Source organism: Chrysemys picta, chromosome 7 (genome assembly GCF_011386835.1).
Source record: "Chrysemys picta bellii isolate R12L10 chromosome 7, ASM1138683v2, whole genome shotgun sequence".
Lineage (NCBI taxonomy): Eukaryota > Metazoa > Chordata > Testudines > Emydidae > Chrysemys > Chrysemys picta.
In genome coordinates this window covers 55605603-55619824 of record NC_088797.1, presented here as the reverse complement: position 1 = coordinate 55619824, position 14222 = coordinate 55605603, and the positions used below count along the sequence as shown (strand labels likewise).

At 43.3% G+C, this 14222-nt stretch overlaps 1 protein-coding gene across 7 annotated transcripts in view; it reads right to left on the bottom strand.

Moving 5' to 3' along the window:
• The window catches only part of SEC24C (SEC24 homolog C, COPII coat complex component), an 81062-nt gene that overhangs the window by 13048 nt on the left and 53792 nt on the right, over nucleotides 1-14222 (bottom strand). For all 7 annotated transcript variants that reach the window (XM_065551492.1, XM_065551493.1, XM_005285595.4 and 4 more), the window contains 6 exons: nucleotides 10717-10844; nucleotides 6566-6704; nucleotides 4185-4300; nucleotides 2597-2721; nucleotides 1983-2174; nucleotides 853-946 (listed from right to left, as the gene is read on the bottom strand). In XM_065551492.1, the coding sequence (XP_065407564.1) occupies nucleotides 853-946; nucleotides 1983-2174; nucleotides 2597-2721; nucleotides 4185-4300; nucleotides 6566-6704; nucleotides 10717-10844 (794 nt within the window). The remainder of the gene's footprint in view (nucleotides 1-852; nucleotides 947-1982; nucleotides 2175-2596; nucleotides 2722-4184; nucleotides 4301-6565; nucleotides 6705-10716; nucleotides 10845-14222) is intronic.

The following is a 14222-nucleotide window of genomic DNA, read 5'->3' as shown; positions in this document are numbered from 1 at the left end:
TACCTGTCTGAGATTAATAGCTCCCATGTTTTGTGGGTGAAACAGAAGTACAGTTATAGGGAATGCAGTGGATTTTGGAAACAGCTTCCTCAGCTTATTATTTTTAAAACACTATCCCATGCCTAAGGTATCTTTTTAATGGCTCAACTGCCAGCAGGTAGATCCCCCAGTCCTTAGATACCTCATGAGTGGGATACCAAATGGCTTGTCTTTGCTTTTCCTCTCAGTGTAAGTGAATATGGATAACAATTCTCATGAACAGGTAGCAGTGTTTTCTACGGAATTCTCACATGATTAGCCAATGGATCAACACATACAGGTTTGAGCTGGGTCAGGTATTGGGATGGGAAATCTTTAGAAATGGTCTAGGAGCTTTGCAAAAGTGATGTTGGCAAATTAGTGGTGGTGTCCTCTCTGAATCAGAACTAATGCAACTGCCAGAGCAATCTTTCAGAGGAGACATAAAACCAAGGTCCTAAACCATTTACAAGTTCTCATGGCACTTTTTGTAACAATGTGCGTATCAACCCCAGGGACCTGACCAATTTTCATCTCAGGCAATTATTCTAAACTACAGTTAAAGTCCTGTGCAGTTTCAGTTGCATAGGGTATTCTTCACTTTCTATCCTAAACAATTAATTGAGCAGGTTAAAGAGCTGCTAACTTGAACCACACAGGTGGCTGCATTTCATTGATGGGTTAAGCATTCCCTACCAATTGCACACACATCTGAGGGGAACAACAACTTTGTTTATGAACAGCACTTAGATTCCCTAAACAAAGGTACTTCTGCTGTAAAAACAGAACCTTTAGCAGAATTAACCCACTCCCCACAACAGCATATCAACAAACCTTCAGTGCCTCCATTCCTGCCTGAATCACTGGGGCAAAGACAGTTTCTGTTTCTCTTGTGTCTGCAAACATTTCCGGGATCTGGTCCAGCAAACTGCCAGGAAAGAGGGAAAAGGAGAACATCAAAAAGGATTCAAAGCTCACCTTCTAAATCCATAGCTGGTGACCTTTGGGACTGAGGTGCATTGTAAATAGTGATTATTAACATGACTAATCCTTCTCTAACCTGCATGTTATTGAGTTTCTTAAACTGATCTTTAGTCATCTCTCCATCCACTTCCTCTGCCTGCATTTGTCTCCTCAGTGCACATTCTAAGGCCCCAACTAATGCCTCTTCTAATAACTTCCTCTTCTCCTTCGAAGTTATGATCTGAGCTTCCTTCTACTGTCTTCTGTTCATTCCCCTTCAGTTGCTTCACTGTGCTGCTTTCTAAATTTCTGGGTAATAAGAATAAGTCCCGGTCTCACTCAGTCGGCCAAACATCACCTGTCAAGTACTCAAAGCTTAATATGCTTATTAGTTTTACGTAAGCCACTCACTCATTTTTCACCACAGAATCAATTTAATCAGCAGTCACCTCAACTCTCGGCTACTAAGCAGTAACCTCAGATAAACTGACTTTGTGAATTCCGTTATGATCTCCTGCTCTCAGTGACAGTCTAACAGATTCTTGTCTAAAGAAGCCTTTCTCTTAAGGTCCCATTTTGCAGCTTCCTGCCAGTTCAGTCACAGTTCTAGTTGAGCAAGCTCAGACAACCCCGACAATGAAGTGAAATACAGCTGTATTCCAAGGTGTGCATCAGTTGCTAGCATATCATGTTCTGGTTATTGTCTTTTAGCATTTTCTAACAAACTGGTGCATATAAAACTTTGTAGAGGCTATTAGAGTTGCAGCATCCCGGCAACATAAGGATATCCCCAATCACAGTGCACTTCCCTGTTCTTTGCCAGCTCCATTGTGGGCATACTTAACATTAAAGTTATACCTAAACACTATTAAATGTATGATTCAAATACTATAGCCAAGCATTGTACAACTGGGCATTATCAGAGTTGGATCCTATTTCGACACAGTATGGGTCCCTTTGACAAGCCATTTACTGCACATTTCTACCCCAGTCCCTGTTACCTGACAATAACTGTCCTGGACTCATTCACGTTCACCAGGAAGCCATCAAGCAGCGGCACAAACATATCAGCTACGTCCGACACAACCATCATTTGCGGCTGTGCCAATGAGCTCTTCACATTATAGAAGTGCAACACTTTGTTGTAAGTGACGAAGCCCACCCGAATGGCTGACTCTTCCATGTTGCCTTCCCTGTAAAATAAAGACACTTACTGCATCACAGGGGTCATTGAAAGCACAACTGCTGCAATATGCTGAATCAAATAGAACAAACCAGGACTAGAGACTGGGTAACTGTACCATCATTCCTAGTGGATAGGTAACCACAACTGGTACTAAGTTGGGCACAGCTCCTTTGCTGGGCACAGACTGAATGAGCCATGAAGGTGGCCACCCTCAACGCCATCCCTTCAGGACAGAGCTGAGTCACACTGCTGGGCCAGGGTATGGAGACTTGCAGTGCTACTTGCCAGGCTCATGCATGCTGTCAACCTTCACTTTTCACCAGCAGTAAAAGCATTCTAAAGGGAGTGTCCCCTCTGCAAAGGCATAAAGGGATAGCAGCTTTGCTGCGGTTGCTGGCTGCGACAGTACAGAACAAAGGAGCTAGTTACCTGGGCATGTAATCCAGGAGTGACTTCAACTCTTCACAGATCAGCCTCACCAAGCCACTCTTTACAGCATTGTAAGACACATCAATCATGAAAATGAAAGCAGGTGGATTGGGAAACTTGTTATTCTGTGGGAAGAGGGAAAGAAAAACATTACACCATGCTTAAGAAGAGATCATACAAAGGCTCTGCTACCCAGACAAAGTAATGCCATCAAAACCCCAATGACTTCTATTTAGTAATCAGTTAAGAGCAGAAACTAAGATACTGGCACTTAATTTGCTTCTCCACTCCCACCCAATTAATTTAAGTATGTCTGAATCCTAGTGTCTGACACATCACAATCATGCATGGAAGGGCTCTAATGTCACAAGCCCTAGATGGAATGTAGCATCGCTGAGCGACTGAGCAGGAAGAACAGGCTTGGTATAAAGCAAGCTCCTGTTTACATCGACCAGGCCTGATGGTGTGGGCAGCAGGCAGGCAGGATTTCCCAGAACTCTCATGCTCTAGAAGACTTTGGAAGCTAGTGTCTTGCACTGGGAATGAAGACCTTCCTCCCGCAGAGCTGGGAGTCCTTATTTCTCAGAGCACTGATTCTGCTTTGAAGAGGCTGGTTCCAATCAGCACTTCCTTTCTTTGCAAGTCTACAGTCAGAATGGAAAGTAGAGCACAGGACAGACAGACCACTGAAGCAACAGGGTAGCGAGTGCCTCACTACTGGCATACATGGAATCTTAAGCTATAAAAGGAGAGAGAGGACTTTAATAGGGTGGCAGAACTGGTGGCAAGTTGTGAAGAATCAGAGAGGAATATGGAGAATATGGAAGAGTGTGGGGAAGGCCTTCTACCCCACAATCCCAGTTGGCTGTTTTGCCTGAAGTGTGGAGATGTGTTTGAAAGCTGTGTTGCCAGCTCTCAGTAAAATCAAAAATATGGTCATGGTCAGTAAAAAGCTGCAACATTTAGAAAACTATTTTCCTATCCTTTTCAGCAAACAGATGAGTATTTTTAATATAGAACTCTAATACATGTGTCTTTCCCCAAAAAAGGGTCTGAAAAATTAGGATACTGTTTAAACTGACTAATGTGTAGAATCTGAAGCAGGTGAGTTTTCCAGACTATTCTAGTGTTTCAAATATGTGATCAGATTTACCGGCCTTGCATCTTTGAAACCCTCTTTACAAAGCGTGATTACTGCCAGTAACTGCTATAGGGGCTTGCTCTATCCCATTACTTCCCATCTCTAACTGCTCAATTCCCAGTGACTATCAGGCAACAGAAACTTGTCTTCTCTAGCAGATGGCAGGCAAGGTGCAGCTGCCACTGTGGACAGATAGCTTGTACTTTCCTAGATACGGTTTTAGTTACTGGTAATAATTACTGATATTATGGGATGTGCAATATGACTAACTTTACAGTGGAAAGCAAGTATGTAAAATCTGACCTGATTCAGATGTATAAGGAGCTGCCATCAATGGACTTTACCAGCTAGAAAATCAATCCAGCTGATTCAGCCTCCACTTAGCTTCTCAGAGGACATGGGATTTATTTAACATCATAGCAATGCACTAACTGTACACTATTGTACCTTACAGTAGCTGACTGTTGCCAAAAACTCATAGGAGCCCAACGATAATTCAGGTCGATCATAGAAATCCACTCTCTTGCCGGTATGATCCAAATGCTGGAAGTAGTGAGGAGGCACTAGGGACAAAGACATCAAATTTTACAGACACATACTTTGTTTACAACAGTTAATACTTTGACTGTCAACAGACAGCAAACCCGGTGACAGCTGCAGTGAGTGTTCGACTACACCAAAGGAAAGCTGGTCAGTGCTTTGCACTAGTGTGCATGTGACCATGACTGGGGAATCTTTACTGGCAGCCTAGGAGCAGCATTAACAGACTCAAGAGCTGTGCTCAGTCAGAAATGTCACTACAAAAAATCACCTTGTACCAGAATCTGGGTTGCTTCAGAGGATTTCCCCCGAATATAAGATTGAGTTAAATGGTAAAAGGGGTGCTGACATCAAGTGATTCAAAGAGGATTTTGAGATAAGTTAAAGGTTCACCATGTGCATCTCCATAAGAAGAGGGATAGCCCCACCATGCTGCACATACAGCCTCAGAGGGCAGAGTCTGCTACAGCGATGCTGCTAGCACAGGAAGGGCAGTTATGGTGGGCCGGAGCCATTATGGGCAAAGCACTGCTTGTGAAGCAGTCTGCCTAGCCTTTGCTACTCACAGTGTGCCACTAAAGGCTGCAATATACATGCAGGGCTAATTTAGCTGCAAACTAAAAAGTTCAGATGCACATGTCTGTGCCCAAATGCACTTTGGAAATAGTTGAGCGGGTACCTAATGTGTGTTTGAGGGGGTAGATGAGAAGAGAGGAGGTCTTCTCCTCACAGACACTAGCTGCAGAATTGTGGGATGCTCTCTTTTCTTAAGTATCAGAGGGGTAAGCCGTGTTAGTCTGAATCTGTAAAAAGCAACAGAGGGTCCTTTGGCACCTTTGAGACTAACAGAAGTACTGGGAGCATAAGCTTTCGTGGGTAAGAACCTCACTTCTTCAGATGCATCTTGCATCTGAAGAAGTGAGGTTCTTACCCACGAAAGCTTATGCTCCCAGTACTTCTGTTAGTCTCAAAGGTGCCAAAGGACCCTCTGTCTCTTTTCTTAAGGTTCACAGGTAAGACAATCCCCTGCACTATTCCTACAGTGACCAGGACAGTGTGTGCAGTGTGCAAGACAGAGATACCTAGTCAAAGGGCTGCAGATAATGGAATTTCTTTTTTCTATTTTTATTTAAAAACTATATTGAGTATTTTGAGAATTTTAATGTAGGACAGTTCACGACTGACAGACATAAAGTTACAAAGGCTGCCTAAGCAACCTTACTCTGCCCCTTTGAGAATAAACATGACCACTATTTCTCAAATAATAAGACATGTAATTTGTTTTACAACCTTAAATACATGTGTAGAATCTTGTAGTTCTATGCACTACTCTGTGCATGCTAGAGCATGGAAGTTATTTATACGAGAAGTACACAGTAAATTATACTATTTAACCTGGAGTATATTGTGTATCAACTTAGAGTAACAGTGAAGACTAAATAGTCAATAGACCATTGCCATTTACAGCTGTTAATTGCCTCACCACTGAATGGCACCTAAGTAGGCTGCAATGTTGGTTGAAAAGAAGCTACAGTACATGCTGTTGACTAAATTGTTGAGAGAAAAACATTAATCTATTTAAATGCAAGTCATAAGAATGTAAGAATGGCCATACTGGGTCAGACCAAAGGTCCATCTAGCTCAGTATCCTGTCTTACAATAGTGGCCAATGCCAGGTGCCCCAGAGGGAATGAACAGAACAGGTAATCATCAAGTGATCCATCCCGTTGCCCATTCCCAGCTTCTGGCAAACAGAAGCTAGGGACACCATCTCTGTCAATCCTGGCTAACAGCCATTGATGGACCTATCCTCCATGAACTTATCCAGTTCTTTTTTGAAACCTGTTACAGTCTTGGGCTTCACAACATCCTCTGGCAAAGAGTTCCACACTTTGACTGTCAAAAGTCAAAAGCGTTCTGGACAACGGAAACAGAGTAAGTAAACAAATTAACAAACGTAAGATACTACATGTGTGTTCAATGATGAGAAATGTATATTCTAGTTTGAGAAATAGTATGTGATCATTTAGCTAGACAGGCAAACACACAAGGGGTACGGTTCAATTTACTTGTGCAATCAACTTTAGCATTTCAGACTTGAGCACTTAACTGTGTGCCTCAATGTACTTTTGGTGGAATATTTTGAAGAATAAAGAACTGCAGCGCAGAAGCCAACAAACTGTGCTCTACTCTGCTCTAGGGTTTTCTATGCCATGAAGACACCTCTAATGAAATCATTTCTTTGCACCTCCTTGAAACATCTTTCAGATTCTAGAAAAAAGGCTTACCCTCAGTGACGCAGCTGCAGAAGCAACACTGGAATCTCCTTCCACCCTCAATGAACTGCATAAAAGGACACATGTAGGCCTTGCACCGATTGCACCGTATAGGACCAGGTTCTCCATGGTCTACCAAATAGGGAGGGGTCTGAGGAGCAAAAGACAGGTCATATAGTAGTGGGAGGGGGAGTGTATATAGGCATCAAAGAACTTGAAACTTCCTCCTGGTAGACTATGCAGGCCTTAGCATTTTAACAGCGGTGGAGTCCAAGAGTTTGGAATACATTTCATAAATGCCTTATTGTCTCAAGCTCCTAGTGCAGGAGCTCTTCAATGGGCTGCGGTTGTTAACAGTCAGAAGAGTGCAGTGAATACCAGAAGAAGTGGAGAAAGATTAAGTGCAGGAAGCATTTCCTTAGATGCTTTTGTGCAGTTGTGGGAATTCTTTTTGTATACTCAAATTAGCTGGCTTGTAAGTGTTTGAACTATGGATCAGTGCTATTTAAAGATAACTTTTTTCTCCACCCCCTAAGCTCATGTGCTGATATCTAACAGCCTGCCCTCTGCACTTTACCCCAATGCCCATAGCAGTAACATGACAAGCCTCTTTCTACACCAGCCCAGTAAGATCAATTATTTGAGACTTTCTCAAATGCCATATTTCCATTCTCTCACAGAAAGTAACTCTAGGGAAACCCACTGCCAGATACAGAAAGGCTTACAACTGCTAGAATTAATTCCACTCCCAAAGGTGTAAATATCAGCCACTTCACTTTATGAAGCACACTTAACCTCTGAATTCTTTGAGAGAGACTGGGGGAAAATTCTGATTGTGCATCAAGCAACCGCATTTGAATTTAGCTGCTCAAGGACAAGAAAACATGGATGCCTTGATTTTCAGGCTGCAGTCTCATTATCTCAATTAAATTAAATTAAACGAAACTAAACTATTGTTGCTGCTGTGATTGTCTAACATATTTTTCTGCATTCTGCTTTGGACTACTGGGCCAAGTGTACTCATTTTTCATGAGACTATTATATACTCAGCTTTGTCCCACCTTTAATATAAAATTAAAATACCACTGCCACCACCATTCTGAGAGTCCGCACAGAGATAATTTCAAGTAAATAGCTAAATCAGTATACATCGGGGATGATGTCCATCTGGTTTGAAACGTAGGTCCGATCATGCTGAATAGCACTAGTTAAGCCCTCCCCTACTGCTGCCTGCTGTTGCATGCTCACTGTGACTATGCCCACAAATCTTTTGTTCCTGATTTCTCTTCAAGCCAGCAGAGAATTTCTTGACGGGGCTGGAAAGCAACTACATTTGGGCCATTCGCTCATATCTGCATCAAATCCTGGAGCGTGCCTCGCTGCAGATGGGTGCATGAGCTTACTTTGGTGGAAAGTGGAAAACCTAACCTTGTCTTTTGTAGTACTTGGAGGCCAATGAAAACAGTATTTCCATAGCAATGTATTCCAAAAGGCAGGTGGTCTAGTGGTTAAAAGTCAATGGCTTGGTCTATACTTTAAATTTAGATGGATGTAGCTACACTGCTAAGCAGTGTGAAAAATGCATACTCCTGAGCATAGGCACCAACTTCGTGGGAGTTCCAGGGCTGGAGCACCCATGGAAAAATAGTGGGTGCTCAGCACCCACCAGCCACAGCTGTTTGGCAGCACTGCGAGGGGTTTGAGGGAGGGCAGAAAGCAGCGAGCATGCAGCCCTGGGGAAGGGGGTGGAGTGAGGGCAGGCCCTTGGGGCACAGCAGGGGTGGAGCACCCTTGGGGAACAACAGAAGTCAGTATCTATGCCCCTGAGTGCCAGGGCTATGCTGACCTAATCCCCACTGTAGACATGGATAGGTTGACAGAAGAATGCTGAACTCCTGTTCAGGGAGGTGGGATATCTCGTGACAGAAAAACCCCATTATCCTGGTAGGATGCATCTACACTATGGCACTATAGCAGCATAGCTACGGCACTGGAGTTGTACAGCTGCAGTGCCCGTAGTGTAGACAAGCCTTCTTAAACATGTATGTGCAGCATCATGGTTTATGGATTTAGTAGTATTTAAGTATAATCTTAAAGACAACCACTGATGTATGGCTCTCTGCTTTTCCTCCTCATTCATTCATTATCTGTGTAAAGTGGTCTAGGAACATTGATAGTTTGTATATTGTAATAGCAGCAAACTATATCACCCCACTGTGTGAACTCAAAACACTGAAGCCATGCAAAAAGTGGTTGCTGTTGCCTCTTGAATCTGACATCCATATGTTCAACAGCAACTTCAACACAGATGTGATTTTTCTGTAACTGAGGCTTTAGAGAGAGACACATTTTCACCCCTTACAATGTGCCAACTTATTCCAAAGGACATGTTTTCTGACATAAGGGCCAGGATTGTCGTCAACTGCTTTGAGTTCCTGCATAGTGCTTTTCAGATTGGCGGAGGCCCTGGAAGAAAATTCCTTCCCGACCCCAAATATGGCGATCAGCTAAACCCTGAGCATGTGGGCAGGACTCACCAGCACCCAGGAAAGAATTCTCTGTAGTAACTCAGATCCTATCCCATCTAACATCTCATCACAGATCATTGGGCATATTTACCTGCTAATAATCGAAGATGAATTAATTGCCAAAATTAGGCTATCCCATCATACCATCCCCTCCATAAACGTATCAAGCTTAGTCTTGAAGCCAGATATGTCTTTTGCCCCCACTACTCCCCTTGGAAGGCTGTTCCAGAACTTCACTCCTTTAATGGTTAAAGACAAGTAATGCAGGCCTGCAACTACAATGTGTATTCATAGCACTTACCTTTAAATTGCTCCACAATCTTTAAGCCTCTCAACAGCTTTGTAAGGTAGGCAAGGATTAGTCATGTTTTACAGAGGCAAAGTGAAAGCAGCAGAGGAGTAAAAGACTAAATCAGGGCAGAGACATGGACAGACCTCAGGCGTTCCTGGCACTCAGTGCTGTGCTCCATACACGACCACATACGCACACATGCATGTCACAAACAGCTAACTCAGTACTATTTGATACGCAATCTTATTTGATTCCACAGCTTCATCTGCTAGAAAAGATTTCTCTTCAGTGACTTGGAACGATTTTAAGTAGCTATGGCAGAACGAGCCAGGTGGGCCGGGGAGAGGGTGTGAAGGGGAGCGGGAGCCAGGCGAGTGAGCGGTGCTGCCAATGAACAGTTTAGCCACACAGAAATTGACTTGTTTGGCGAGAGGTGTGGGGAGGGTTAAAAAGAAACCAACTGAACTCTGCTGATAAAGTGGGGAATCTAAAGTACTTATTTACTTGAGGGCATTCTGCGCCAAAAAATTAAAATTTCTGCAAATTTTATTTGTCAAATAAATGTGGAGGCTCAGCGGGAGGGTTTGGGTATGAGGGAGTGTGGATGCATGGGGGGTTGGGAGGATGGGGGAGCAGCTCCCTGTACAGTGATCCCTTCCCCCTGCAGCTGAGGAGCAATGGGTGCAGGAAACACATGGGGAGGAGTGGGGGAGAGGGAAGAGAAGGAAGGGGGCCAGTTTGCAGGGCTTCCTGCAGCCAGGGGAGAAATTTGGGGGTGGGTCTGATAGCCCCGGATGCTGTGCAGGGGAAGAGGAAGTCCTGCCCTCCCCATCCCAGCCAGGACTAGCAGCTGAGCCCAGTGCAGGATAGGAGGCACCAGCCAGGTCTTCCCCAATCCCACCCCCGGCACCACAGTGATTTACCTCTCTGCCAGCTGCCTTGGGCACCCGAAACATACTGCTGGGGAGGGTTGTATGAACGGTCTTGTGGCTTCCCTTTCCTCCCCAGTCAGAAAGTCATTTTTCTGTGGGGAAGCAAAGAAATCTGCGGGGGACATAAATTCTGTGCATGCGCAGCGATGCAGAATTCCCCCATGAGTAAATAATATTGTAGCGGTCAAATTCTTCAGTTCCTTCATAGAACATAGCATAGTCCACTCATGCCTAACAATTACTTGACAGTGTACATTTGTTGAGAACTAGTGCTTGCTTAATCTTCATCCTCTAAACTCTCCTTCCACAAAAATTTAAATTATCTAGCTCCCATAGACAGACATATACTGAATAAACGAGCTGCCAGGAGTTCAGAGTCTCTTAACTGCAGGTCCAGGATGTTGCTCTCACCTCATCTGTGGGTAGCATAGCCAGTGGTTTTATGACAGCAGCTAGGGGAACCTGGGATTGTTTGGCCATATCTGAGGTGCAAGGAATATTGTAAGATGTGCATCTTATGTAGCGAGGGCTCGCGTTACCTGGAGGGGAGAACAGAGATAAATACAGAGCTTTAATAAAGGTTATATTTCTATATTAACATAAGTATCATGGGCAACATGTCAAGTCATAATGCAGACTTTCCGGCTCTAAGGGTTGTAGAGATTCCATTTTTAATGCAAACAGCCTCTGTATCTGGCAGTATAGAAAAAGTGACATGACTGCAGAATAAGATTCTATAGTTTAAAAGGGAATTTATATACTTTTGAAAATGTGGGAGTGATAGCTGTCCCTGTAATCAGACATAATGCAGGCAGATATAGGGAAATCTTTCCCCTTCTCACCCAACCCCCAGATCAAGCAATGCCTCTCATTCATGAGATAAACACCATAATTAAGGTTTCCTCACCACCCTGGTGGCTGGGAGCTGTGGGGTCCCCCCTTTGCGCACGGCAGCTGGGAGCTGCAGGGTGACCATATTTCCCAAAGAGAAAATGGGACATCCCAGCTGCTCGCCCAAGACATCCCCCTCTCCTCGAGCGAGGTTGTCTCCCGTCGCTGGAACCCTGAGGAGGGCCCCCTCAGGAGTCTGTCACCTGTCGCTGGAACTATGCAGGGGGCCCTGTTGCTTGTTGCTGCTGTCACTGGAACCCACTGTCTGTCAGCTCCAGAGTCCTGCAACCCGAGGCTTAAGCAGAGAATGTCATGGAGGTCTCCAGAGGTCACGGATTCCGTGACTTCCATGACCTCCGTGACCTAAACGTAGCCTTAACCATAATGCATTTCTATTCCCAGAGCTCTGTGTTCCCACAGATCCAGTGGATATAGTGTATTTAGATTTTCAGAAAGCCTTTAACAAGGTCCCTCACCAAAGGGTCTTAAGCAAAATAAGCAGTCATGAGATAAGAGGGAAGATTCTCTCATGGATTGGTAACTGATTAAAAGATAGGAAACAAAGGGTAGGAATAAATGGTCAGTTTTCAGAATGGAGAAAGGTAAATAGTGGTGTCCCCCAGGGATCTGTACTGGGCCCAGTCCTATTTAACATATTCATAAACGATCTGGAAAAAGGGGTAAACAGTGAGGTGGCAAAATTTGCAGATGATAGAAAACTACTGAAGATAGTTAAGTCCCGGGCAGACTGCGAAGAGCTACAAAAGGATCTCACAAAACTGGGTGACTGGGCAACAAAATGGCAGATGAAATTTAATGTTGACAAATGCAAAGTAGTGCACATTGGAAAACAATCCCAACTATACATATAAAATGATGGGGTCTAAATTAGCTATTACCACTCAAGAAAGATCTTGGAGTCATTGTGGATAGTTCTCTGAAATCATCTACTCAATGTGCAGCGGCAGTCAAAAAAGCAAACAGAATGTTGGGAATCAAGCAAGGGATAGATAAGACAGAAAATATCATATTGCCTCTATATAAATCCATGGTACGCCCACACTTTGAATACTGCATGCAGATATGGTTGCCCCATCTCAAAAAAGATATATTGGAATTGGAAAAGGTTCAGAAAAGGGCAAAAAAAAAATGATTAGGGGTACAGAACGGCTTCTGTTTTAGGAGAGATTAATAAGACTGGGATTTTTCAGCTTGGAAAAGAGGCGACTAAGGGGGATATGATAGAGGTCTATAAAATCATGAGTGGTATAGCGAAAGTAAATAAGGAAGTGTTATTTACTCCTTCTCATAATACAAGAACAAGGGGCCACCAAATGAAATTAATAGGTAGCAGGTTTAAAACAAACACAAGAAAGTATTTTTTCACGCAATGCACTGTCAACCTCTGGAACTCCTTGCCAGAGGGTGTTGTGAAGGCCAATACTATAACGAGGTTCAAAAGGGAGCTATATAGATTCATGGAAGATAGGTCCATCAATGGCTATTAGCCAGGATGGGCAGGAATGGTGTCCCTAGCCTCTATTTGCCAAAAGCTGGGATTGGGTAACAGGGCATGGATCACTTGATGATAACACTGGTCTACAATTTTTGAGAAGTCGTTTGCTTCAGAGATAAAATGTGCTATTTATTATGTATTTTGATGTGCTGAATTAAAATATGACAATTAAAACAACTGATTGGCTACTGTTTCTAAGATATTTAAGTTTTTACATTTTATGTCTATGTATATTGTGTAGACAGAGTTTTAATCATAAATTGTAAACCTAGGTCTTTTCATGTGTTTATGGTTGCTTTACATGATAATATTTCACCTGTCCTGTTTATGTAAACACATTAAAAATCAGCAAAAGGGTTATATAAATAAAATTTATTATGAAACAAAAGGCAAAAAACTATTATACGTTTTATACAATACAAACTATTGTACATAGTTTAGTCCTATTCAGTGTCTACTCGGTGCTTCTTGGCTTGTCTCTTGTATTCATTAAATGGAGCATCTCTTGTCAATGTCCAGCAATAGTCTGCAAGCATTGATGGGCTCCATTTGCCCTGATGGCGTTTCTCCATTGTTGCAATGTCCTGGTGAAATCGCTCGCCATGCTCGTCGCTCACTGTTCCGCAGTTCGGTGGAAAAAAATCTAGATGAGAGTGCAAAAAATGTATCTTTAGTAACATGTTGCAACCAAGGCTTTTGTAGGCCTTGAGGAGGTTTTCCACCAACAACCTGTAGTTGTCTGCCTTGTTTCTGAGAAAATTTATTGCCACTAACTGGAAGGCTTTCCATGCCGTCTTTCCCTTGCCACGTAGTGCATGGTCAAATGCATCATCTCGAAGAAGTTCACGAATCTGAGGACCAACAAAGATACCTTCCTTTATCTTAGCTTCACTTAACCTTGGAAATTTTCCACGGAGGTACTTGAAAGCTGCTTGTGTTTTGTCAATGGCCTTGACAAAGTTCTTCATCAGACCCAGCTTGATGTGTAAGGGTGGTAACAAAATCTTCCTTGATTCAACAAGTGGTGGATGCTGAACACTTTTCCTCCCAGGCTCCAATGACTGTCGGAGTGGCCAATCTTTCTTGATGTAGTGGGAATCTCTTGCACGACTATCCCATTCGCAGAGAAAACAGCAGTACTTTGTGTATCCAGTCTGCAGACCAAGCAAGAGAGCAACAACCTTCAAATCGCCACAAAGCTGCCACTGATGTTGGTCATAGTTTATGCACCTCAAAAGTTGTTTCATGTTGTCATAGGTTTACTTCATATGGACTGCATGACCAACTGGAATTGATGGCAAAACATTGCCATTATGCAGTAAAACAGCTTTAAGACTCGTCTTCGATGAATCAATGAACAGTCTCCACTCATCTGGATCGTGAACGATGTTGAGGGCTGCCATCACACCATCGATGTTATTGCAGGCTACAAGATCACCTTCCGTGAAGAAGAATGGGACAAGATCCTTTTGACGATCACCACCTGCCAGGAGATTCCACTGCTGTAGTC